The 24,927-nt window shown below is 41.6% G+C and overlaps 1 protein-coding gene across 1 annotated transcript; it reads left to right on the forward strand.

The window, feature by feature from the left end:
* The first annotated feature begins 1,453 nt into the window (after positions 1-1,453).
* LOC149302892 (nicotinamide phosphoribosyltransferase-like) lies at positions 1,454-24,927 on the forward strand. Its single transcript, XM_089482132.1, has 11 exons — positions 1,454-1,507; positions 9,789-9,945; positions 10,249-10,352; positions 10,951-11,079; positions 11,322-11,480; positions 17,814-17,950; positions 18,327-18,552; positions 18,771-18,890; positions 19,382-19,522; positions 24,310-24,444; positions 24,814-24,927. The coding sequence occupies exons 1-11, from the start codon at positions 1,454-1,456 to the stop codon at positions 24,925-24,927; spliced, it is 1,476 nt and encodes a 491-aa protein (XP_089338258.1).

The following is a 24,927-nucleotide window of genomic DNA, read 5'->3' on the forward strand; positions in this document are numbered from 1 at the left end:
ATGCGGGACCCGCCAAAAAACTTGCGGGCGTGGTCTTGCTGATGTTGCGGGCGGGAGCGGGTGGTCAGACACTGGACCTGCGGGTCCCGGTAATCGCGTGCAGTCCCGCAAAGCTGCCTTCGCGCTGCTCCCTCACAGTGTCTCTTCTCGACGCTGTGAGGGAACAACAAGAAGGCAGTCTTACCGGACTGCGAAGGAAATTTGCGTGGGCGTGATTGACCACATATGTGGCGGGAGCGGGCGGGATTGGACACACATGTTGCAGGAGCGGGCGGGAGTGGAACACACACATTACAGGAGCAGGTGGGATTGGACAAAAAATCAGCGGGAGCGGGATTAAAAAAGCAGTCCCGCGCAAGGCTCTACTCTTTGGGATGTTCAAACTTTCAGAAATGTATTTGTAACCCAGCCCTGATCTGCACTTCTTCACAACTTTGACCTTGACCTGTTTAGAGAGCTCCTTGGTCTTCATGGTGTCGCTTGCTAAATTGTGTTGCAGTCTCTGGGGCCTTTCAGAACAAGTGCATATACACTGGGATTATGTGACAGATCATGTGACATTGCACACAGGTGGACTTAATTTAACCAATTATGTGACTTCTGTAGGTAATTGGTTACACCCCATCTTATGTAGGGGTTTTACAGCATGAATACATACAGTAAATACATATGCACCCACCACTTTTCTGTTTTTTTATTTTTTAGATAACACCAATTTGTATTATTTTGTGTATGTCCATTACATGAAATCCAAATAAAAATAAACTTTAATTCCAACCACTACTCTCTTCACAATTCTTGCTGCCTTGGTGTCACCCTCAACTCTAATCTCTCAATCAGCCCATGTATCCAGTCTGCCCCCCCCCCAAAAAAAAATCTACATGCTAAATCCACATGCTAAATCCTTTTAACCAAACTCGAAGCGACCAAAATTGCCAAATTAAAAATATCAAAATGATCAAGAATTTTAATTTCTTCCCAGAATGAGTACAGGCAGCTCGGTAACACAGTACTGATAACCTGCCGCAGATAATCACACACTTTCATTTTCTCAAAAAAAAGCTTCAAATTCATGTTTCATGGAAATCGAAAGTGACAGCAGGATGGATTCCGGGAGCAGAGTCACCTGATGCAGGAGGCTCGGCTGGCCTGGGAGGTGACCTATGATAAACCTGTCCCACTGCCCGAGTTTACGTCACTAATCCTGAGAATTAAAGGGAAGAAAAACGGTCAGAGTATGGCCCATTCACAAGCTCCTGGATAATGTCCCTCCCATAACGTCACACCCAGCGCCGTCTCTTGGTCTGGAATTGGCTTGCTGTTGGAGTGACGTCACACCGCCTGCCCGCCCCTAGTCTGGTACTGGAGAAACTAAAGAGGGACGGATCGTTGTGTGGCTCAGTATTGTTCATCGTGTGCCCGCGAATAGGCTTGACAAGTAACCGGTGCAGAGATGGAGTGCGGGGAAGCGGAGTTTAATATCTTGCTGGCGACCGATTCGTACAAGGTGAGGCCGCAGGAGATGGCTCGTCCTAGGACGGGATGGCATTTTAATATCACATGCTAATTGAAACTGAATATCCGTGGGGACCGGGGCCTCTTGGCCTCCTTGTGAAGAGCGCACAGACCCATAAGGTGTGCTGGTATAGGGCCACGGGAAGCGCTCCAGGGATTGGGGCTGCAGGGGAGGCAGTTCTGCTGCGTGCCCTTTCGGAGGCAGGGTGACAGAGCCATGTGATGTGAAGGTCAGGGTAGCGACAGAAGAGGGGCCCCTAATGACATGGAGCACGAATGTCAGTGTGATTGTGTGATGTAATAAATCATTTAATAACGCCTGTATAACGTTTTATTGTGCTAACAGAGGCTGTCTTACACAAACTCATAATGCACACTGTTACCCAGAGCATTAAAAAAAGGAAATAGGACATCTATTTGCGTAATGTACTAGATCTTAAAGAGAATTTATTACAATGTGAAGCCGTCTTCTATGCCTTATTAGCAATGTTGTGTATGTTGGATAGTTCTATATTATTATTATTATTCCTGATTTTAAATAGCACCATCATATTCCGAAGTGCTGTATGTACAATGTGGATATAGAACCAATGCTGTTTTGTTAGTTGCATTATCGGTTCATGTTTGAAAGAAAGATTTGGTACATAGAAATCTTGGCTTTCGCCATAGAGGTTGATGATGCAAACGCCTGAGAAACTTTGCTCATGTTGTGTAATTGAAAGTGGAAGTAAGATGAATAGATGCCCTATCTTGATGTCTGTAATCCCACCAAGGCATGGACTTCATAGGCTTGTAACAGACCCATCACCAAGAGTATTGTTTTCTTAGAGCAACGCCGTAAGTTCTCGTGTATAAGAAAGCTGGTGTTTTGGTTTGTTTTTTTTTTATAATTCCATGAATGCTTCTCTATAGGTTTCATGGAATGTGTGGGAGGGTGATATATGAACATTCACCGTGCATTGTATTTGCTCATATACAATATTTTGTCGGGTGGCCATATCTGTATTGTGAATCTATGCATGTGTCTCCTGTGTTCACCTGTACAGGAGACTGTGTGTGTGTGTATGTATGTATGTGTATATATATATATATATATATATATATGTGTGTATATATATATGTATGTGTATGTATATATATATATATGTGTGTGTGTGTGTGTGTACCGTATTTCCCCAAGTATAAGGGCTGAATTTTTTTTAAAAAATATATTACGTATTGGCTCGGATATAGGCCGCCCCCGTATATAGGCTGCACCCTAAAAGTTTATAAAAGTTTGGTGCTTTTTTTTAAAGAAAAAAAGTTTTTTTTCTTTAAAAAAGCACCAAAAAAACATGCTGCCACTCTGTCTCCCCCCCCCCTGAGATATGCTGCCGCTGTCCTCCTCCCCCCCGAGATATGCTTCCACTGTCCTCCCCCCGAGATATGCTGCCACTGTCCTTGTCCCCCCCCCCCGAGATATGCTGCTACTCTGCCCCCACCCCACCCACCCCGACTTACCAGAGGAGACTCCCGGGTGTCTTGCGGGGCCGGCGGGGGACATCTACGCAATACGTGTATACAACTTCCGGTGCTGGCACTCAGCGGATGTGGCGGCACCGGAAGTTGTATACGCGTATTGCGTAGATGTACCCCGCCGGCCCCGCAAGACACCCGGGAGTCTGCTCTGGTAAGTCTTGGGGGCAGAGGTAAAACGCATCGTGCGGACAGTTCGCAGCCGGTGACCGTCCGCACGATGCGCTTAGACAACATCCCGTGCCGGCACCCCCCCCCCCCATGGAAAGTGCTGGCAGGGGAGGCTGTCTGGGCACATCCGAGAGTAGGATGCAGGTCCCCTGCACTGCTGCGGGGGATCTGTATCCTAACCCCGCTGCCTGCCTATTCGAGCCAATATTCTGCGGCCTATATTCGAGCCAATACGGTATTTTATATTTATTGTACTGGCTGCCTGGGCATAATATGAGCGTGAACCACAGATCTTCTGGTGCCGCTCACAGACTTCCGTGGGGGCCGCTGTTTCCCTCTGCGTTGCTCGAACAGGAACGGAGCGGAGTCATGTGATGCTATGTGTATTCACGTGACTCCACTGGGTTCCTGTGTCGCCTCGACAACACTGCTGAGCAACACAGGTAAGCAGCAGGTCCCCTTTCCTGTCCCCTTTCCAGAAAAAAAATAAAAATCTACTACCACTATAAGACGCACCCAATTTTTAGACCCCAAATTTTTCTAAAAAAGGAGCGTCTTATACATGGGGAAATACGGTATATATGTGTGTGTGTGTGTGTGTGTGTGTATGTATATATATGTGTGTATATATATATATGTGTGTGTGTATATATATATGTATGTATGTCTACTGGACTAATACAGCTAAACTCATTTACGTTGTATATTGCCTTACTCTGTTAATGTTATAGCTTTTTGTTATTAAACAATTTAAGTTGGTTATGTTCTTGAAAGCTGTTGGAAAAGGGATTGCTTATGTCTTACATGTATCTGTTCATTAAATGTAGCCAGTTTTCTTGTCCTTTGTGATTTAAGTAATTTCAAGCATGTCTCAAACTACAACAAGCTGTGGAATTCTGCAATGTGCTTTTGGTCTATGAAAGATAAAGATGTAGCAACTATTAAACACGTGGAAGTAATCAAACATCTAATATGAATGCAACTAGCAACAATCCTGACTGTTAGGTGAAGTTCATTCCAGCATATAATTAACCAATTGATTGTGTGTCATGGTGTATGCATTACACATTAATTCAAATGGGTACATGTTATCTAGTCCTGTTAAGGTCATTTACCTGTCTTTGGGGGGTTTTCAATAAAAGGGAATTTGCAGGAGAAATGCAGTTTCAGCACTCTGACTTCCATTTACATCATAAAGGACCATCCCCAGTGAGCGTCTGAAACAAAAATAGCTTTGGGTGGCCTTGTATAAAGCATATTTAAATCAATGAGGTTTCTTGAAGGTCGTCTCTCTGACAGGGGGACTAGATGCAGTTTTCAGCACCAGACCAACCTTTCTTGCCAAGGATGACCCATTATAATGTTTATTGAATTCAGGGCGTTGGAACCAAAACTATCCTGCCACCTCCCGCTTTAGTAAATAAACCCATATGTGTAAACTTAAAGAACTTTTTTTTTTTTTTTTTTTTTTAAAGCTTTATTGAACAGTTTATTGTCCCATACAGATCCACCAACAAATTATGCATGTTACGGATTTTGATATGTATTCTTTACCTTGCTTGCTAAAAACACTGCAGCTGATGTCCTTTCTGCTGTCCATGTTTCATGCCCGTTTTGGTAGCTTGAAACGGCTAATCAGGGAAGCTCTCCCATTGAAATGAATGGGAGCAATTTCTGCACATGAGCACAGTGGGTATTGTTTATCCCCAAAGACTCGCACACAAGCCACTGTAGAGGGGGGCTGGCGTTATCTGTGCGTGTGTACTACTGTGGCGCAGGGAAAGCAAATGCGTTCCCTGCCTGGAGTGTCCCTTTAACTCCAAATGCTTATCTGCATGCATACACACAATTGCGCAAACCTATAGAAGGCAATGGTAAATACAGTAGAAAGCAAGAACCCGGTGCATACCCAACGAATACCATTGAACAACTCCTATCTATAGCATATGTATTGGCATTCCGTCGCACAGTATGGCCATATATTGCTTAGCCCGCCACTACGTCGAAATACCCCAAGTTCGGCGAGTCCTATCTAAAAATTGTTTTTTGCTATATTGCTTACCGAGGAGCTAAATCAGTGGGAGTGTACTGCATGTTAACTGAAAAAACTCTCAAGCTATTTTAAGCCTTCTCTTGACATCATTAATGAGGCAACTGTGTGGCAGGAGGGGCTGCTCAACCCTAAAATTTGGTCAGAACTGGCAAATACACACAACACAAAAGATATAGTGCATACAGTGGCTGAGCTTTCCCTAGAAAGTAGTCAGTTTTATTACAGAAATATAAAATGAATACTACATAATGACAATTAGGACTCCAAGATAGACTACTTTGCAAAAATATAGGATGAATGACGGATCAGGTAACTGGTATTTGTGTTTTTAATGGATTTAATATGAGTTTTAGCACTTCTATCACTTTGCACAGAAAAAAAAAATATTTTATTATTTATTTGCAGAGTCTGTTAGCAACTTACACACCGGAACAGAAGCTATTGCTTAATTTTTTAAATTTTTTTATCAGTCGCTGTTTTGTGACAAATCATATAATGTAGTACACTGGTAATACATAGTTATTATATCCTTGTAGATGCCTGGCTTTTAAGTTATATGCCTTGAGCAGCACCAACATAATTCCCATTGCAATTTGTGGCTCTGATTTCAATGAGTCTGTGTTGTTGTTTTAAGGAATAATGTTGTGGTTGTAACCCATGCAATTGTTAAGCTTATATTTGATCTATCTGAATATATGAATTTTAGACCAAGTAGTTATTGGAGTGAAAAGATCTTCTAAATGTCCTCTTATCAGTCACAATTGTGACAACTTTATAGCTTCCTGATGAATCAATGTGGAAATCTAAATCTTCTATAGCATTACATTTATTTATAGGGGAAATGGGCCCTGCTCTTGTAATCTTGCACTCTCTAGTCAATGATCAGTAATCAGTGGATCTTGTGAGTTCAGATGAAGATCAGTTGTCGGCTCCTGAATGCTTATGAACCCACAGGTGTTGAGCACATGATATAAGTGAATAGCCAAAAATCAGAGATCTCCAGGAATATTTTGAGCGTACATTAAGAAATGTATTTTTTGGTTTTTAGCTGAATTGTGGTGATTTATATAAATGAATGCTTGACACATTTCAAATGGAATAAGTACCGTATTGGCTCGGATATAGGCCGCCCTCGTATATAGGCCGCACCCTAAAAGTTTGGTGCTTTTTTAAAGAAAAAGTTTTTTTCTTTAAAACACGAAAAAAACATGCTGCCACTCTGTCCTCTCCCCCCGAGATATGCTGCCACTCTGTCCCCCCCCCCGACTTACCAGAGCAGACTCCCGGGTGTCTTGCGGGGCCGAAGGGGGACATCTATGCAAATCGCGTATACAACTCCCGGTGCCGGCACTCAGCGGAAGTGCCGGCACCGGAAGTTGTATACGCGTATTGCGTAGATGTCTTCCGCTGGCCCCGCAAGACACTCGGGAGTCTGCTCTGGTGTAAGTCCAGGGGGGGGGTACGTGGAAAGTGCCGGCAGGGTAGGCTGTCTGAGCGTATCAGAGAGTAGGATACAGGTCCCCTGCACCGCTGCGGGGGATCTCTATCCTAACCCCGCTGCCTGCCCGGCGCCCGGGACTGCATGTCCCGGGCATCGGGCGCTAGACCCCGAATATAGGCCGCACCCCCACTTTAAGTCTTTAAAGTGCGGCCTATATTCGGGCCAATACGGTATATCTCAATGCTAAGATTGGGTATTTTTAGTTTATGACTTGCACAGAACCACACCCTATACTGATTTACTATGGGATACCCAAGCATAATTCTGCAACATGGCGGCAGCAGAAAAGTGAGTGGATCTGTAGGCACACCGCCAAAATATGCTACAAAAATACTGTGTGTGTGTGTGTATGTATGTATGTATATATATATATATATATGTATGTGTATGTGTATGTGTGTGAGAAATAGACTGAGTGCCAGTAGTGCAGCCCCACTTTTTTAAATTTGAATTTTTTTTAACCTAAAGGGAACATCCTTTTTATTGGAAAGGAAAGTGAAAGTTTTGAAATCACGAGCAGGACACTCCTAAGTATAATCTGTGTGTATTGCATATATCGCTACTGATATTGGATGAGTCTTCTAAGGTGAAGGCACAGTACACAATACTAAGTAAACATTAGTGCTTTATCAGCACTCGGTGAAATCAGTTGGCTGGAGAAACACAATAAAGGGCAAGGCAAAAATATGCCTAGCTAGTCCTTTTTACATTGTTGAAGCAGCAGTAGTGTTATTGTAAATGACTGCCCTTTGCCTTTTTTGTTAAAGGGACACTTCAGCCATCATATCGCCTTTAATGAATAGGATAGCTGCGTGGTCCTCTATGCAAATGCATTGGGATGATTCTGGAGGAAAGAGTACTTTAATATTCATTCTTTTTCAGAGGGGTGTTGGGAACATTAGGCTTTCCCTTTAACTGTGTTTTTTTTTTCTCACACTTTATGAATTGTCAACAGTCGGGAATTTCTCATGTAGGTAGAACCAATTTGGCTTTGCACAGTGCATAGCTAAATCAGTGGAATGTATTCAGTGCCAACTGAAGCAGGGCCGACATTGATATGTGAATGAAACCACGTCAAAGACTATCCTAAAAAAAGATAATACTAAGGATTATTTTTTTTTTTTTATCTATTTATTTATTTACAACAGGGCCAAGTAGTTCTTATCTGTAAATTTTTTTTTTTATTTTTTTTTACATTTATCTCAGTAATCGGCTGCCCTTCACACCCTTTTAATTCTGCTGACTAATGGCATGTAACTAACATTAAGTTTCTCATCAAAGGGACATGAAAACATCATGACAAATACTAAATGTGTAATGTGCTGCAATTCAAACTTAAAATAGGCCTGCCCCAGTATATTTGTGAAATCCCAGACACCCCTTATAAAACTTTAGCAGTGCGGGGAACTCTGATCTCTGACAGTCGGGGAAGGTATCCGCGACGGACCCCCCCCCCCCGCTGCTAGCCACACCTCCTTCCGGCTGTAGCAGACGTTGTCTACGTGGATCGCGTAGACGTCAACCCGCTGCCCCGGCAATACAGCAGGAAGCACCGGTAAGTGTGTGTGTGTGGGGGGGGGGGGGGGGGGGAGGATCCAGGTCCCCTGCAGCGGTGCGGGGGATCTGGATCTTAGTCTCATAATCAGACCTCTATTTGAGGTCTGATTAGAAGACGACCCCGATTAGAAGACGAGGGGTATTTTTCAGAGCATTTGCTCTGAAAAAAACCTCGTCTTATAATCGAGCAAATACGGTATATATATTGGCTGCAGGGACTAATATATATTGGCAGCAGTAGCGTACCTAGCAGGGGGCGGTCTGCACCGGGTGCCGCTCATCAGGGGGGTGCCAACTTGCCGGCACCCCTCCAGAGACGGACAGCGATGTCCGCCGCTGGAGGAGCAGGCTCGCAAGGGAGCGGTATCGGAGGTCTTTAGCAGACCTCTGGCTCCCTTGAGTGATTTTAAGCCGGGTTCAACCCGTGTGTGTGTGTATATATATATAATGTGTATATGTACTGTTTGGCCCCCTAAATATGAAAGCTGGAGACGCCACTGCTCTCTACTGTCCTTCTCTGCTAATAGAAGTGTGTGTCCTCGGCAAAGGATGCACATGCAGGGCTTGTGTAAATACCCAGCATGTGACCTTTAGTGTTATTTATGTCTCCACCTGGTAGTGTGCACAAAGATTTCTCAATGGACTTTTCAAATAAGCACAAAAAAACCCATGTGTATGGTTGCATAAAATTTGAACTGTAAGATATGATATTGGTAAAATTGATAATATAATTTAATCATATCAACAAACCAGCTCATCCTGCGACTGGCATAATTCATTGTAAAGTCATAACTTAATAAAAGATAATTTAAGCAAAATCAGTTTTTCACTGATTACCGAAAAAAAAAAAAAAAAAGGCATAACTGCACCTTTTCCAGTAATTCAGTATCATTAGAGTCATGTGTGTTGACTCTTAAACAGCCACAAGGCTTTTGGGGAAATTCAAGACCAGTCACATTTTAAGTAGAATTTAAAGCTAGCCACACAGCTTTTTGAACGCACTACACACACTTCTTATAGCCTTGGCTCCGTTATTAATAATGTATTAATACTGTATGAGTTATATGATGTAAAAAAAACCAAAAAACTACAAATCAGTTAGAGGCAAGTTTTTATTCAAAGTAGGTTTTTCACACACACAATATTTCAATATGTATGTAATGTGTTTATTATTTATGGTTTACTCAAGGTATTTGATGGAATGTTTATTTTAATAAATCCTTACAATGAAGATTTATGCACTGTTGTGACACCTAAGAAGCTATATTGTAGCAGACTGGCCATTTACAGCTTGTGGTCGTAATATAGTCCAGAACACATTTGGAGAAATCATTGTGATGTTCGATTGAATGTTCCTCTTGTGGTCAGATGCTAATGTGATACTGCAGCTAGAATATATATTTTTTGATCAAATGATCGATTATTTATAAATTATCTATATATTTTTTTTTTTATTTTTTTTTTACCCTGATGAAGGTCACACATTACAAGCAATATCCACCAAACACAAGCAAAGTATATTCTTACTTTGAGTGTCGGGAAACGAAGACGGAAAATGCTAAATTACGAAAAGTGAAATATGAAGAGACAGTCTTCTATGGATTGCAGTATATTCTGAAGAAATATTTAAAAGGTATTTGGTTTTAATTTGTTTGAGTAAAATAAAATGCAATATAAATGAGGCTTTTTAACTATACATTTTTAAGGTGTCCATAACTTTGAGGTTCTGCATTTTCCATTTTCTGTATATCAAGTCTTTTCTTTGGCCCTCCACTTATTACTTGAATACCCTTTGATGTATAAATGTTTATACACCATATATGTTCATTGATCACTAAAGGGGAACCACCACAATCGCAACTTTTAGCATAACTATTTAGTTAAAGAATTTTTGTTTGGGAATTTACTACTGCAAACAACCAAACTATTTCAACAGGGAAGGTTGTAACCAAAGAGAAAATTCAAGAAGCCAAAGAGGTCTATCGAGAACACTTTCAAGACGATGTTTTTAATGAGAAGGGATGGAATTACATTCTTGAGGTAGGATGATCGTGGTGTTGTCACCATCAATCCATAGTCTATCTTTTTGTGACTGGCGTTGTATGCACCAGATATTTGTGGGAGACTTCTTATTCATTAAAAAAATTGGTGGGCTAGTCTTTATTCTACCTGCGATGTGGATTGGAGCGGGTCATAAAAAATAAAAAAAATAAAAATTATATAGAATGGGAACATTGAAATTATAGGTGGATGTCTAAGTATATTACAATAAGGCTTGTGGCAGAGTTGATCTGCAGCAATACTGATTTGATTAGATTAATTATGTATATTCAGTTGATGGGCTGTACATGCTCTTGAAAAATATTCCAGCCGATTTTCAAGTCTACATCAGATGGCACAAAAAAACTGGCCTTTTGTTTAAATGCTTGGGTGGCCTATAGCACTTATAAGTTATACCATGCTGGTGTATAGATTCTGGCAAATTGAATGGGAAGAACATTCTTTATCTCTGGCATTTCACAAGAACATTAGATATAGATATGTCCGATTGAGAATTTTGTTATTTTATAGTGAAAATTTCTTGGATGAAGGAACCAAGTAAATATAAGTACCACTTTAAAATATTTATTTTTTACAGAAATATGATGGTCATCTACCAATTGAGGTGAAGGCTGTTCCTGAAGGAAGTGTTATTCCCAGAGGAAATGTACTATTTACAGTGGAGAATACAGATCCTGAATGCTACTGGCTCACAAACTGGATCGAGGTGTGTGTTTTTTGGTTATGGTGTCTGATTTGGTAAAAATAAAACATGTATTTTGTTTTAGTATGTTTGCAATCTGTGTATGCTAAGGACTATAAAGTAAATCTAAGGTAATTCCACCATGATTCGTGTCATCACAGAATACAAATTGGGACCAGTCAACTTTTCTTCTGCAGTGTTATGAAAAATTAAACAGAACTCGCATTAATAGAAATACCATACATGTGCTTTTATTTTTTTTATAGACCATCTTGGTTCAAACATGGTATCCAATCACCGTGGCTACAAATTCAAGAGAACAGAAGAAAATTCTTGCAAAGTATTTACTGGAAACATCTGGTAGCTTGACAGGCTTGGAATATAAACTGCATGACTTTGGCTACAGAGGAGTCTCTTCACAGGAGGTATATAAAATTATTGTCATTGGTTTTGTCTATATAAAGATTTTTTTTTTACAAATGAAGGAGGCATTGTGAATCGTAACTTAAAATCATAACTAACCCTTCCAGCTCTTCCTTTAAAGAATAAACCTGTTTCATGCCTCAATATATTTTAACACTTTCCATCAAGTCACTCTTGTCTCCTTAACCCCTTCGTGACAAAGGCTGATTTTACTTTTTGTACCCTTCGTGACAATGGCCTTTTTAAAATTTCTGCGCTGCTCGTGTTTAGCTGTAATTTTCTTCTTTTCCGTTTACTGAACCCACACACATTAGATATTGTTTGTTTTTTTTAGGACAAGAAGGGCTTTCTTTAGATGACATTGTTTTGATTGTATCATATTATTTACTATTAAAAAAAGTATAAAATATGGTGAAACATTTAGAAAAAAATGACTGTTTATAACTTTTAGTTGAAAAATCTTTTACTCATCTATAAAAGGTAATAAAAAACCTGCTAAATAGATTCTACTATTTGTCCTGAGTTTAGAAATACCCAATGTTTTTATGTTTTTTTTTTTGCTTTTTTTTCCCTACACATTATGGGGCAATAAGTACAGGTAGCGTTTTGCTATTTCAAAGCCATTTTTTCCAAATCTGGTAATTCTTCCCCCCATGTGCCATTTCGGGTATCTTTGAAGCCGGCCAATGCAATTTACCCCATCAAGTCATATATTTTTGAAAACTAGACAGCCCAGGGTATTCCAAATGCTAGTATTTTAACCCTTTCCAAGCACTTATTCTACCATCCGTCTTTGTCAAACTTTGTGGTAGTCATTTTTTTGCATTTGTTTTGTCACACACATTTTACTTCAGGTATGAATTAAAAAGTTCTCGTATATGTCACTATCTCAAAACACCCCAATATGTGTTCAGCAACATCTCTGAGCGCAGTGATACTCCACATGAATGATTTTGCCTGGCTGTTTGGGGGCAAAAGGGCCACATTTGGGGCATGCACATTTTTCAATGTTGAACTTTGGCATTTGGGGATCCACTGCCCATGCCCTATTTGGTACATCTTTGAGCCGGGCCATTTCAGTGTGCCCAATAAAACCATATGTTTTTGAAAACTAGACACCACAGGGTATTTTAAATGCTGGTATTTTAACTCTTTGCATGCACACATTTTACCTCCAGCATTTTTTCAAAGTTTGCAGTAGTATTTTTGTGTGTGTATTTTTCCCACACACACCTACTTTATGTATGAATTTACAGCTCCTGGTATATGCCACTGTCACATGACACCCCAGTATGTGTTCAGCAACATCTCCTGAGTACAGTGATACGCCACATGCATGGGTTTGCCATTTTTTGGGGGAACTAAAAGGCCACATTTGGTACGTGTGCATTTTTCTAATTGGAAATTAGATGTGTGGGCCCGGGCGCCGGGCAGGCAGCGGGGTTAGGATACAGATCCCCCGCAGCGGTGCAGGGGACCTGCATCCTACTCTCCGATACGCTCAGACAGCCTCCCCTGCCAGCACTTTCCATGGGGGTGTGCCGGCACGGGAGATTGTCTAAGCGCATCGTGCGGATGGTCACCGGCTGCGGAGGTTGTTTACCCGCATCGCCACAGCCGGTGACCGTCCGCACGATGCGTTTTACCTCTGCCCCCAAGACTTACCAGAGCAGACTCCCGGGTGTCTTGCGGGGCCGGCGGGGGACGTCTACGCAATACGCGTATACAACTTATACAACGTATACAAAAAAAAATTTTTCTTTAAAAAAGCACCAAACTTTTAGGGTGCGGCCTATATACGGGGGCGGCCTATATCCGAGCCAATACGGTATATATTTAAATTTTTTTTGCCTTTTTAAACTTGAAGGTTTCCCTGATAGTGACATCAGTGGGAAATTATTTTTACATTTTACTGTTTTTTTACTATTTTCTAATTATTATTAATTTTATTTTATTTTTAATTTATTTTTACTAATCACACTGTGATTAGAAAGCTGAGCTCCATTGACTTGCATGGTTGAATGCAGTACCTGAAGGCAGAAACCTTTGACAGTTTTTCAGCCATGGCAAGCTCCACTCAGGTGCCAGGGCATCAACCTTACCAGCAGGGTCCACCAAATTTTCTTCCAGATACCCTGGAAGATTATTCGGCTCCTTTTTCTGAATATGACTACCAGTCGAATGATCCCCAGTCTTCGCATGAGGACAGGGAAATTAAAAGAGGAAACCTTTTTCTTCCCAGTCGAAGTAACAGGGAAACTCATCTCTGCAGTCAGATCTACTTTGAATCTACAGGATGACATACCAGTTTTAAAACCAGATCCTTTTCAGGGTCACTCTAGGAAACCGCAGTCTTTTCCAGTTCACGATTCACTTTCTGCCATTATTACGGAGCAGTGGAAATATCCTGACAGGAGATTCTTCACATCCTCCAGAATCAAAAAGCTTTTTCCTTTCGATAGTAAGAATTCTGATGCCTGGGAAGTCCCGAAAGTGGACACTGCAGTAGCCAAGGCCACGAAAAAAACAGCCATTCCGTTGGAGGATGCGTCCCATTTCAAAGACCCCATGGACCGGCGGGCTGAGAATGCTGCCAGAAGGGCTTTTGAAGCAGCAGCGGCGAACTTTCGGCCAGCTATTGCCATGGCGTCAACTTCTAGAGCCATTAAAGTCTGGCTCCAACAGGCGGTGGAAGACCTTGCAGCTATTCCAGGGACTGAGCAGGTCTCAAGAAACCTGTCCGACACCTGCTTAGCAGTTGACTTCATCTCCGATGCCTCCATTGAATCGGTCCGTATATCTGCTAAAGCCACTGCGCTTTCAGCGGTTTCTAGACAAGCTCTCTGGCTTAAGTCGTGGTCTGCAGATAATGCCTCAGAACACAAGCTGTGCAGCATTCCGTTCCAGGGGAGCCACCTTTTCGGCAGCGACCTCGACACGATTCTAGAATCCACCACAGGCGACAAGCACTGGTTACCTCAGAGAAAAGTACCACCTCGTTTCAGGTCTAATTATTACAGAGCTCCAAGAGACAGAGAGTCCTACAGGCCCTCAACCTCCAATCAAGACTACCAGTCCTTTCGGAGTAAACCCTACGCAAGATGTAGATTCCAGAGAGGAAGAGGCAGGGACGGTAAAGCAGGAAGGTTCTGACTCCAGCAGGCTTCAGGTAGGGGGCAGGTTAACCGGTTTCATTCATGCCTGGGAAGAGATCACCTCAGACCCCTGGGTCCTTCGCATCATCGATCAGGGCTATGCACCGGAGTTTACTCACCTACCTGCCCAGAAATTCCTGGATTCTTCTCCACACACAACAACTTAATTCACGAAAGGGCTCTGGTCCCGGTTCCTCATCAAGAAATAGGAGAGGGAACCTACTCCCACGTCTTTGTCGTGCCAAAACCATCCGGGAAATTCAGGCTAATAATCAACCTACAGTTGGTGAACACCTGTATAAGATACAACAGGTTCCGGATGGAATCCCTGAAGTCTGCCACAGAGATTATTTCGTCGGGGGACTTCATGGTCACTATAGACCTGCGGGATGCCTATCTACATGTCCCCATCAGGGAAGACCACCAAAGATTCCTCCGTCTGGCCGTTCCATTGCCTCAAGGTATTCGGCATCTTCAGTTTCGGGCTCTTCCTTTTGGAATTGCTTCAGCACCACTGATCTTCGCGAAGCTCATGTCAGTGGCCGTGGCCTTCCTGAGGCAAAAAGGCATAAAGGTGGTCCCATATCTGGACAGTTGGCTCATCTTAGTGGCCTCGGCATCATTGCTCCAGTCCCATCTAGAGTTTTCCCTCAGGACCCTCCACAACCTAGGATGGGTAGTAAACATACTAAAGTCAGTTACTTCCAAACAGACCTCTGACCTTTCTGGGAATGATCCTCGATTCATGCGTACAGAAGACGTTTCTCCCGCGGGACAAGATCCTAAGATTGAGGGAATTCACGCACGCGGTCCTACAGAACAAGTCAGTGTCCCTCAGATCCATCATGTCATTGATTACCCAGGGAACCTGGTCTCCTAGAAGATTGATGTGCAGGCCTGATTCTTGAGAACTGCTAGCGGTCTGGAGGGCTCTAAGGTTCTGGTCTCCAATCCTGCGGCACAAGTCCATCAGGATCCTTTCGGACAACGTCACCGTTGTGGCCTACCTTTCCAAGCAAGGTGGCACCAGAAGCAGGCGCCTGCAGACCCTGACTGCTCAGATCTGCCGATGGGCGGAGTTCAGTCACTGCACTCTCTCCGCGGTTCATCTCAAGGGTTCGCTGAATCAGGAGGCGGATTACCTCAGCAGGAACTCCGTACTTCTGGGAGAATGGTCCTTAAATAAAAGGGTCCTCAGACCTGATGGCCACGCATCTGAACAAACAGGTAAAGGAGTTTTTCTCTCTTTCACCAGTCGGCCGCCCCCGAGCCCTGGAAGCACTCTCGCAGACCTGGGATTTCGATCTCGCATATGTTTTTCCTCCGCTTCCCCTTATCTCCAGAGTGCTCCGGAAGATTCGGGAAAACCCTCAAAAAGTCATCCTGGTTGTTCCTTTCTGGCCTCGAAGAATCTGGTTCTCGGACCTTACCAACCTGACCATAGACGAGCCCATGCTTCTTCCTCAGGTGAAGGATATTCTCGTTCAAGGTCCTGTTCTCCACCCAGATCCCTCCCGGTTCAACCTCTCAGCATGGCTTCTGAAAGGGAGATCCTGACCTCTAAGGGATTAGCTTCATCAGTGGTGAACACTATTCTCTCCAGCCGCAAAAATACTACGGCTGCTAAATACCAGGTTTGGGAAACATTCGTCACCTGGTGCAATGTGCACGAAGTATCCTCTCCATCCATCTGTGAGGTGCTGCGCTTTTTTTCAAGACGGCTTTGATAAAGGGTTACAACCTGCTACTATCAAGGTCCAGATTTCAGCACTGAGCAACTTCTTGGACTCCAATCTGGCTTCCCATCCCTGGATCTCCAGATTTTCTAAGGGGATGTGCAGACTTCGCCCTAGGCTCCGTCCGTCGGTTCCACCTTGGGACCTTAACCTCGTGTTGCACCAACTCACCACGTCTCCTTTTGAGCCTCTAGAGGATACCTCTCTGAAGCTGCTCACCTACAAGGTTGTCCTTCTTGTAGCCCTCACCTCCGCTAGGAGGGTGAGCGAGCTCCAGGCTCTCTCCAGAGTGGAACCTTTTCTCAGGATTCTGCCGGACTGCATTATCCTCCGTTTGCCACCAGAGTTTCTCCCTAAAGTAGTCTCACCTTTCCATTCGGATCAGGAGATCGTCCTACCTACTTTATGTCCGGATCCCAAGAATCCCAAAGAGCTGGAACTCCACTCGCTAGACCTGCGGAGGTGTATCCTGTCTTATCTCTCGCGTACGTCTGCCTGGAAGAAATCCAACTCTCTCTTTCTGTCCTTTGCGGGGACTCGCAAGGGCAGATCAGTATCCAGGGCTTCCATAAGACGCTGGCTTAAGGACACAATCTCCTTATGTTACATCTCCGCGGGAAGAGTACCTCCCTCCAGCCTGAAGGCACACTCGACCAGATCCGTCTCGACTTCCTGGGCTGAACTCTCCGGGGTGAATCCGTCTCTCATTCGCAAGGCAGCGACCTGGAGGTCGATTCATACGTTCGTAAGGCACTACAGGCTGAATCTTCATCTCTCAGAGGAGTCTCAATTTGGTTGTCGTGTCCTGCAGACTGGAATCCTTCCCTCCCTATCTTGCTAATTCTTCTCATGTGCCACCTGGAATGGCAAGGAAAGTGAGAATTCTTACCTGGGAATTCATTTTCCTTGTCCATTTCCAAGGTGGCATACTTTTACTCCCACCCATTAAATTTACTTTTGCTTGTCTATTATTTTGTCTGAGTCTTTCTTTTTAACCACACTGGGGAGGAAGGGGGAGTTCTCCTTTTTTTTTTATAGTGTTTCCTGCCCTACCTGGTAGGCGGAGCCTTCTTCTCATGTGCCACCTTGGAAATGGACAAGGAAAAGGAATTCCCAGGTAAGAATTCTCACTTTCCATTTGGAAACTCCTTACTACAGTGCCGCAAGTTTAGTCAAATTTTGTCTGCTATTAAATGCAATGCCTTGGGCTGCTGTTCTTTGTATCCATACAAATACCTATTGGAGTGAAGATATGGGACAGAAATCACCACCATAAAGTTATACGGATTATGCTTCCAACTTCTGAGCTTTTATTGCCCGAGTCTTAAGCGTTTCTTGTTACATTCTGACAAGGGATGTAACCTTGAAAAATCCTAACTGTTTAATCATATGATAAGCAAATAATGGCAAAACATGTTATTATTTGATATTGACTTATTTTCAGACTGCAGGCATTGGTGCTTCTGCTCACCTTGTGAATTTTAAAGGAACAGATACAGTGGCCGGTATTGGATTAATAAAACGATATTATGGAACAAAGGATCCAGTTCCAGGATTTTCGATACCAGCTGCTGAACATAGGTATGTTTACTGTTTCATTTTCACACCAGGAACCATTCAGCTGCTATGCCAGTGGCATTTATTTAGTAAATGATAAATTTGCAGCTGATTTGAAACATTCCAACTACCCAACTTCATTATGCATTATAAAGGATCTGCAGGAAGGACTTGGGTGGCGCTGTGTAATGTATAGTTAATACGGTGAGATAACTGTCGGGTATCTCTAAACGATACAGGCATACTCTGTCATTCTGTGGCAGCAACTAACCAAGGTTTGCCCTACACAGCTAAGTTGGAGAGTTTATATATTTAACTTGGGTTAAGTGAATAAATTATCTTTTTGTGTAGGGGAGGTAACTCAAAACTGACAGCACCATGTTCCCGTGTTTCTTTTCAGTACAATAACGGCTTGGGGAAAAGACCGCGAGAAGGATGCATTTGAGCACATTGTTACCCAATTCTCCTCTGTGCCGGTTTCTGTTGTCAGTGATAGCTATGACATTTACAACGCATGTGAGAAAATCTGGGGAGAAGATTTAAGGAGTTTAATTGAATCAAGAAGTGCAGATGCACCTTTAATAATCCGACCGGATTCTGGGGATCCCCTTGATACTGTATTAAAGGTAAAATTTAACTCTCTGGGTCCCATGTCTAGTGCTCTGTTTTTATTGCTTTCCCTTGATGCATGTGTTTCTTTAAGGATTTAAAGATAATCTCTTACATAAATCTAAAATTCCTTTGCTTAAGCTGTCTCAGTGAGTTATATAAATGTATACGGTTTTTTAAACTTTCATTCTGAATAATGTGTTGCTTTAAGTATGTATAACTTACTTATTTTCAGGTACTGGATATTTTAGGGAGGAAATTTCCCATACAGGAAAATTCAAAAGGCTATAAGGTTTTGCCCCCTTACATACGTGTAATCCAGGGAGATGGTGTAGATATCAACACTCTGCAGGAGGTAATGTTCTTCACTTGCCAAGCAATATTTTTCACAGCCATTACTGTTCAATGCTCATTACTGGGAGGTGGAGGATAATAGGAACTTTAGTTTAATCAACAAACAAGATATGGACAGACAGGTTGAATGTCCTCAGTGTTGTCCCACCCTTGTCCCACAAGTTCTGTTACATGTATATATACTGTTGGACCATATTTATATTAAAGCAATTAATAAATTGTCCTAGGAAGCATCATTTGTGTTTTTCAAATGGGTTGTCAGTGGTGTTCAGATGCCAAGCTTTGTGGACAGACACTATTAAATTGAATATAACCGAATAAGTTGGCATAACACTTCTGCTTGTAGAACTTCTTCCTCAGCGTGCTTAGGCTACTGAAATGCCCCTGTGATAGGTGTAAGCTTCTTCTCTTTGTTTTTTGTTTTTTGTTTTTTTTTAACTACCTAGTCTATATTGTTGATATTTTAGTCTTAATGTGTATGTGTCTTTCTAGATTGTTGAAGGAATGAAGAACCACAGGTGGAGTATTGAAAACATATCATTTGGGTCTGGTGGAGCTTTGCTACAGAAACTGACAAGAGATCTTCTGAACTGCTCATTTAAGTGCAGCTACGTTGTGACCAATGGCCTGGGGGTATGAGGACAACTATTTTACACTTAATTACACAATTACACCTAGGGATGTACCGGAAAATTCTGGACCAAAACCAAAAATGACCCCACACACCTTTAAATTTATTTTTAAAAAACACACTTTTATTAAAAGTAGCACACCAAAATTGGACACAAACATCAATAACAATATTAATATTGTTAACAGCAATTATACTCCTATCATGCCCAGGCATACCCAGATTCCAGTATGTACTGGCTGACTTAGCAGGATAGGAAAGCATTGCTGTTAACAATGTATATTGTTATGGAATTTTTGTTTCCAATTTTGGTGTGTTACATATAATTTTGTGGTTAACGCATCAAAATGGGACAAAAAAAATAAACATCCCTAATTACACCTTTTAATAGGTTTACTACTTTAACAAGTAAAAGGTCAGGTTTTATGTTGATTTGGTTTCTACACACACTATCACCACTGTTATTCTAATCTTTCTAAACCTAAGCGATTAACCCCTTAGCAACCAGTGAAGTGAGCCATCATAAATGCCATAATGAGACATGCTGCCTCTCACAGGTTGGCAGCACCCAGTACAAAGTAAGAGTTCCCAGAGGGTCTGTCCCCTGCAGGTTGACTACAGGTACTGCAGGTCAATGGAGGCCAGCATTCTAAACACTGTGATTGGTAAAATAAAAAAAGGATTTTAACCCCTTCAATCCCAGGGGTTTTTGGTACCTCAAAGCCCAGAGCAATGTTGCCATTTTTGGGGTTTGTCGGTTTAGCGATGATTCTCTTTTCCTGTGAATAGTGTACCCATATAAACTATATATATTGTTTTTTCAAGGAGAGATAGAGCTTTCGTTTGATACCATAGTTGGATGATAAGCTGAAAATTTAGAATGAGAAATTTAGTAAAAACTAGCGAAGATTAGAAAATTAAACTAATTTTTTTTTTACATTTTCCCTCTGAATCCTCACAAAATTAGGTAAAGTGATGGAAAATCCCCTCCAAGTTTATTAATTCAGGTGTCCTGATTTCAGAAATACCTAATTTTATATAGATTTTCCAGACTTTCCCAGCACCAGGGAGCATACTATAAGGTGTACAATTTTGTATAATTTTTATGCCTATGGCTTAACGGGTTTGGGGGTTGTGAACGGGGGCAGAAGGGTTATACTGGCTAGATGTTATGCTAGGGCAATGGGAAGTAAGGTTTTTTTTTTATATATATATTTTTTTAATTTTAATTTTTTTACATTTTTTTATTTTTTGTATATTTTACACAGAAATGGTTAGAGGTCCTCCTAGGGACCTCCTGAACATGCCAGTGATGTCACAATGACATCACAGCTCACATTATAAATTTTTTTTTTTTTTGTAATATATATATATATTATTTATTTAACCCCTTCGCGACCTTTGCCGGTTCAGGACCGTCATGACATGAAGGTCGCTAAATGACCTTTGACGGTCCTGAACCGTCATAAAATAAGCTTAGAAAGTGATCAACGATCACTTTCTTCGCTTAAACGGCGTTACTGTAATGCCTCGATGTCGAGGCATTCAGTAACGCCGAGATCGGCATCGGGGGCCATGTCTGGCCCCTCCCCGGGGCGTCAACAGCCGCCATACATTGTATGGCGGCGGACGCCCGTTTTAAAAGCGTTTAGGAGGCGATCGACGATCGCCTCCTAAACTTAAATGGTGTCGCTGGAATGCCTCAATCAGGAGGCATCCAGCGACACCAAACACTTACCTCTGGGTGGGCTGTGACCGCTCCGGAGAGCGGTCACAGCCGCCGCTGCCGGTGATCTTCGCCATCAAGCAAGATGGCGGCGGTCCGGGAAAATAAACAATAAAGATGATAGAGTTAGCTAGACGGTCTCCAGACCCTCTAGAGAACTCTGGCTCCACTTGCAGGTTGAATACAGGTACTGCATTCAACCATGCAAGTCAATGGAGCCCAGCTTTCTAATCACTATGTGATTAGTAAAATATTTAAAAAAAAATAAAAAAAAAATAAAAAAATGGAAAAAAAATAAAAAAAATGTGCTAACATTTACAAATTATTATGCAGTGATGTCACTAGATGAACCATCCAGTACATTGCAAAATGTGTAAAAAAAATATAAAAAAGTATTAAAAAGATAAAATAAAATAAAAAAATAAAGTTTATTATTTTGAACAAGTGCTAAAATTTCTCAAAAATCTCAACAAAGAGTTAAAATAAAAGCACTTCAAATACCCAAGGGGTGTCTAATATATAAAAAAAATGGCTGATGGGGTAAATTGGAGTGGCCTAGCTCAAAGATAGGGCATAGGTACAGACTGACCAAAATGGAGAAAAAAAGCGCACTTCCCAAATGTGGCATTTTAAATCTGAAACAACCCGACAAACCCATGCATGTCGGGTATCACTGCACTCAGGAGATGTTCCTGAACACACATTGGGGTGTTGTTTGACAGTGGCATATACCAGAACCTGTATATCTATAACTAAAGTACAATTTGTGTGGAAAAAAAATAAAAAAAAAATACTATTACAAAGTTTGACAAAGTGTAGTTCTATAATTGGTGCATGGAAAGGGTTAAAATAACAGCATTTGGAATACCCTGGGGTGTCTAGTTTTCAAAAATATATGGTTTGAATGGGTTAAATTGAGTTAACCGGCTTCAAAGATATTCCAAAGAGGAGATGGAGGCAGAATGACCAAATGACCACCTGGATTACGCATGCCCCAAAAGTAGCCTTTTACCAGCCAAACAATCTGACAAACCCATGCATGTGGGGTATCGCTGTACTCAGGAGATGTTCCTGAACACATATTGGGGGGTTGTTTGACAGTGACATATACCAGAACCTGTATATCTATAACTAAAGTACAATTTGTGTGAAAAAAAAATACTATTACAAAGTTTGACAAAGTGTAGTTCTATAATTGGTGCATGGAAAGGGTTAAAATAACAGCATTTGGAATACCCTGGGGTGTCTAGTTTTCAAAAATATATGGTTTGAATGGGTTAAATTGAGTTAACCGGCTTCAAAGATATTCCAAAGAGGAGATGGAGGCAGAATGACCAAATGACCACCTGGATTACGCATGCCCCAAAAGTAGCCTTTTACCAGCCAAACAATCTGACAAACCCATGCATGTGGGGTATCGCTGTACTCAGGAGATGTTCCTGAACACATATTGGGGGGTTGTTTGACAGTGACATATACCAGAACCTGTATATCTATAACTAAAGTACAATTTGTGTGAAAAAAAAATACTATTACAAAGTTTGACAAAGTGTAGTTCTATAATTGGTGCATGGAAAGGGTTAAAATAACAGCATTTGGAATACCCTGGGGTGTCTAGTTTTCAAAAATATATGGTTTAAATGGGTTAAATTGAGTTAACCCGCTTCAAAGATATTCCAAAGAGGAGATGGAGGCAGAATGACCAGATTTGTTAAAAAAGATTTGGAAATCATAAAACGCTGCTTGTACTTATTGCCCTATAACTTACAAAAAACAGCAAAAAAACATAAAAACATTGGGTATCTCTAAACTCAGGACAAGTAGTAGAATCTATTTAGCTAGTTTTTTTACTTGCTTTTTTAGGTGAGTAAAAGATTTTTCAAATAAAAGTCATAAAATGTGTTTTTTTTTCAATTTTTCACCATGTTTTTTTAATTTTTTTTATAGTAAATAAGATACGATCAAAATAATGGTATCCGAAGAAAGCCCATCTTGTCCTGAAAAAAACAATATATAATTTATGTAGGTTCACTAAATGGGTGAGGAGAAAATTACAGCTGAACACAAGCACCACAAAAGTGTCAAAACAGCTGCGGTCCCACAGGGTACAAAACGAAAAATGAGCCTGGTCCTTAAGGGGTTAATGCATAGAGATCGCAGCGTCTCTGTGCCTCATCGGAGGGCAGGATATCCCCGCAGGGACGTAACCCGGAAAGGAATGCCTGATCGCGCGTTTGCAACTGCGCGATCGGGCACTTTCAACCGTAACAGCTTACCGGCTTTCATGCCGGAAGCTGTTACGGGAGATCGGGCAGCAGAAAGCCGGCGATGCCGGCTTCTGCTGCCAGGGGGGAGTCCAGGCTGTCAAACGACAGCCTGGTCTCCCGTGCATGTGTCCCTGACGCTGCACGAAGGGCTGGACGTATCGGGACGTCCATAGGGGTTTCTTTGTGGGCGTTTTTTGGACGTCCCGGTACGTCTATAGGGGAATGAAGGGGTTAACAATCAAAAGAACCCATTGATGTCAATATGACATCACATAAAGGGAATCATCCAGTTCCAAGAAAATGTTAAAATAAAAAATGTTTATTTTATGAACAAGTCCTAAAATTGGCGCTGTATCTTCACAAAAATCCTGGAATGGAAAGTGTTTAAATACCAGCATTTGAAATGCCCTGGGGCTGGCTCCTTTTCAAATATATATGGTTTTACGGGAGTAACTTGGACTGACGGGTTTCAAAGATGTCCCAAACAAGACATGAGCGCAGAATGACCAGATTTGGGAAAAATTGTTTCAAAATGGCAATACTCGTTGCCCTATAACTTGCAAAAAATCATAAAAACCTTGGGCATTTCCAAACTCAGGACAAATATTAGAATCTATTTAGCAGGTTTTTTTGTAGATGAGTAGAAGGTTAGAAACTTTGTTAGTCTTGGTCATGAAGGGTACTAAAAATGTAAAAGAAAAAACAGCCTGGTGCTTAAGAGGTTAAACATTATGTAATTGCAGTGTTTACATAATAAAGTTAAATATTTGATTAAAATGTCTTTCTGTTTATTCAGGTAAATGTGTTTAAAGATCCAGTTGCTGATCCCAATAAAAGGTCGAAAAAAGGACGCTTGTCTTTGCACATTACATCCTCAAACAAATATGTGACACTCGAAGAAGGAAAGGGCGATTTAGAGGAATATGGACCAGTAAGTATGCACAAATTCTGTGATTTCTCTATGTTGGGGGGTGGCAAGGATGGTTTCAATAACCTAATCTATGAACAGCTCTGATGTGTAAATAATTGTATTCCAACTGATAATTTTGCATAAAATCACATGAGATAAAAAAATTTGAGCCGTTGGAATGTAGATTTTAGTTGTGTTCATACATTGGACATTAAGAGATCTTTTTGAGGTAGACCGAGAGGAATGAAAAGGGTTAAGTGCCAGACTGAAGGAGGAACTAGAGAAATTATTAAGCAGTCAAGCTTAGTAGAAAAAGGGATATGAGGTTGGGACTGTTTCATTAAAGTGACTTCTCCCTCACAGAATTGATTTTAATTTCATATTTTGTAGGATCTCCTCCACACAGTCTTTAAGAATGGCAAAATTGTTGCATGTTACTCATTTGATGATGTGAGAAGCAACGCTGGCCTAAAGAACCGGGAGCTGGAAGAAGAAATTGAGTAA

The sequence above is a fragment of the Sceloporus occidentalis genome, unplaced genomic scaffold, assembly GCF_023333645.1.
Source record: "Sceloporus occidentalis isolate IW3139 unplaced genomic scaffold, rSceOcc1.0.p SCAF_17, whole genome shotgun sequence".
Lineage (NCBI taxonomy): Eukaryota > Metazoa > Chordata > Lepidosauria > Squamata > Phrynosomatidae > Sceloporus > Sceloporus occidentalis.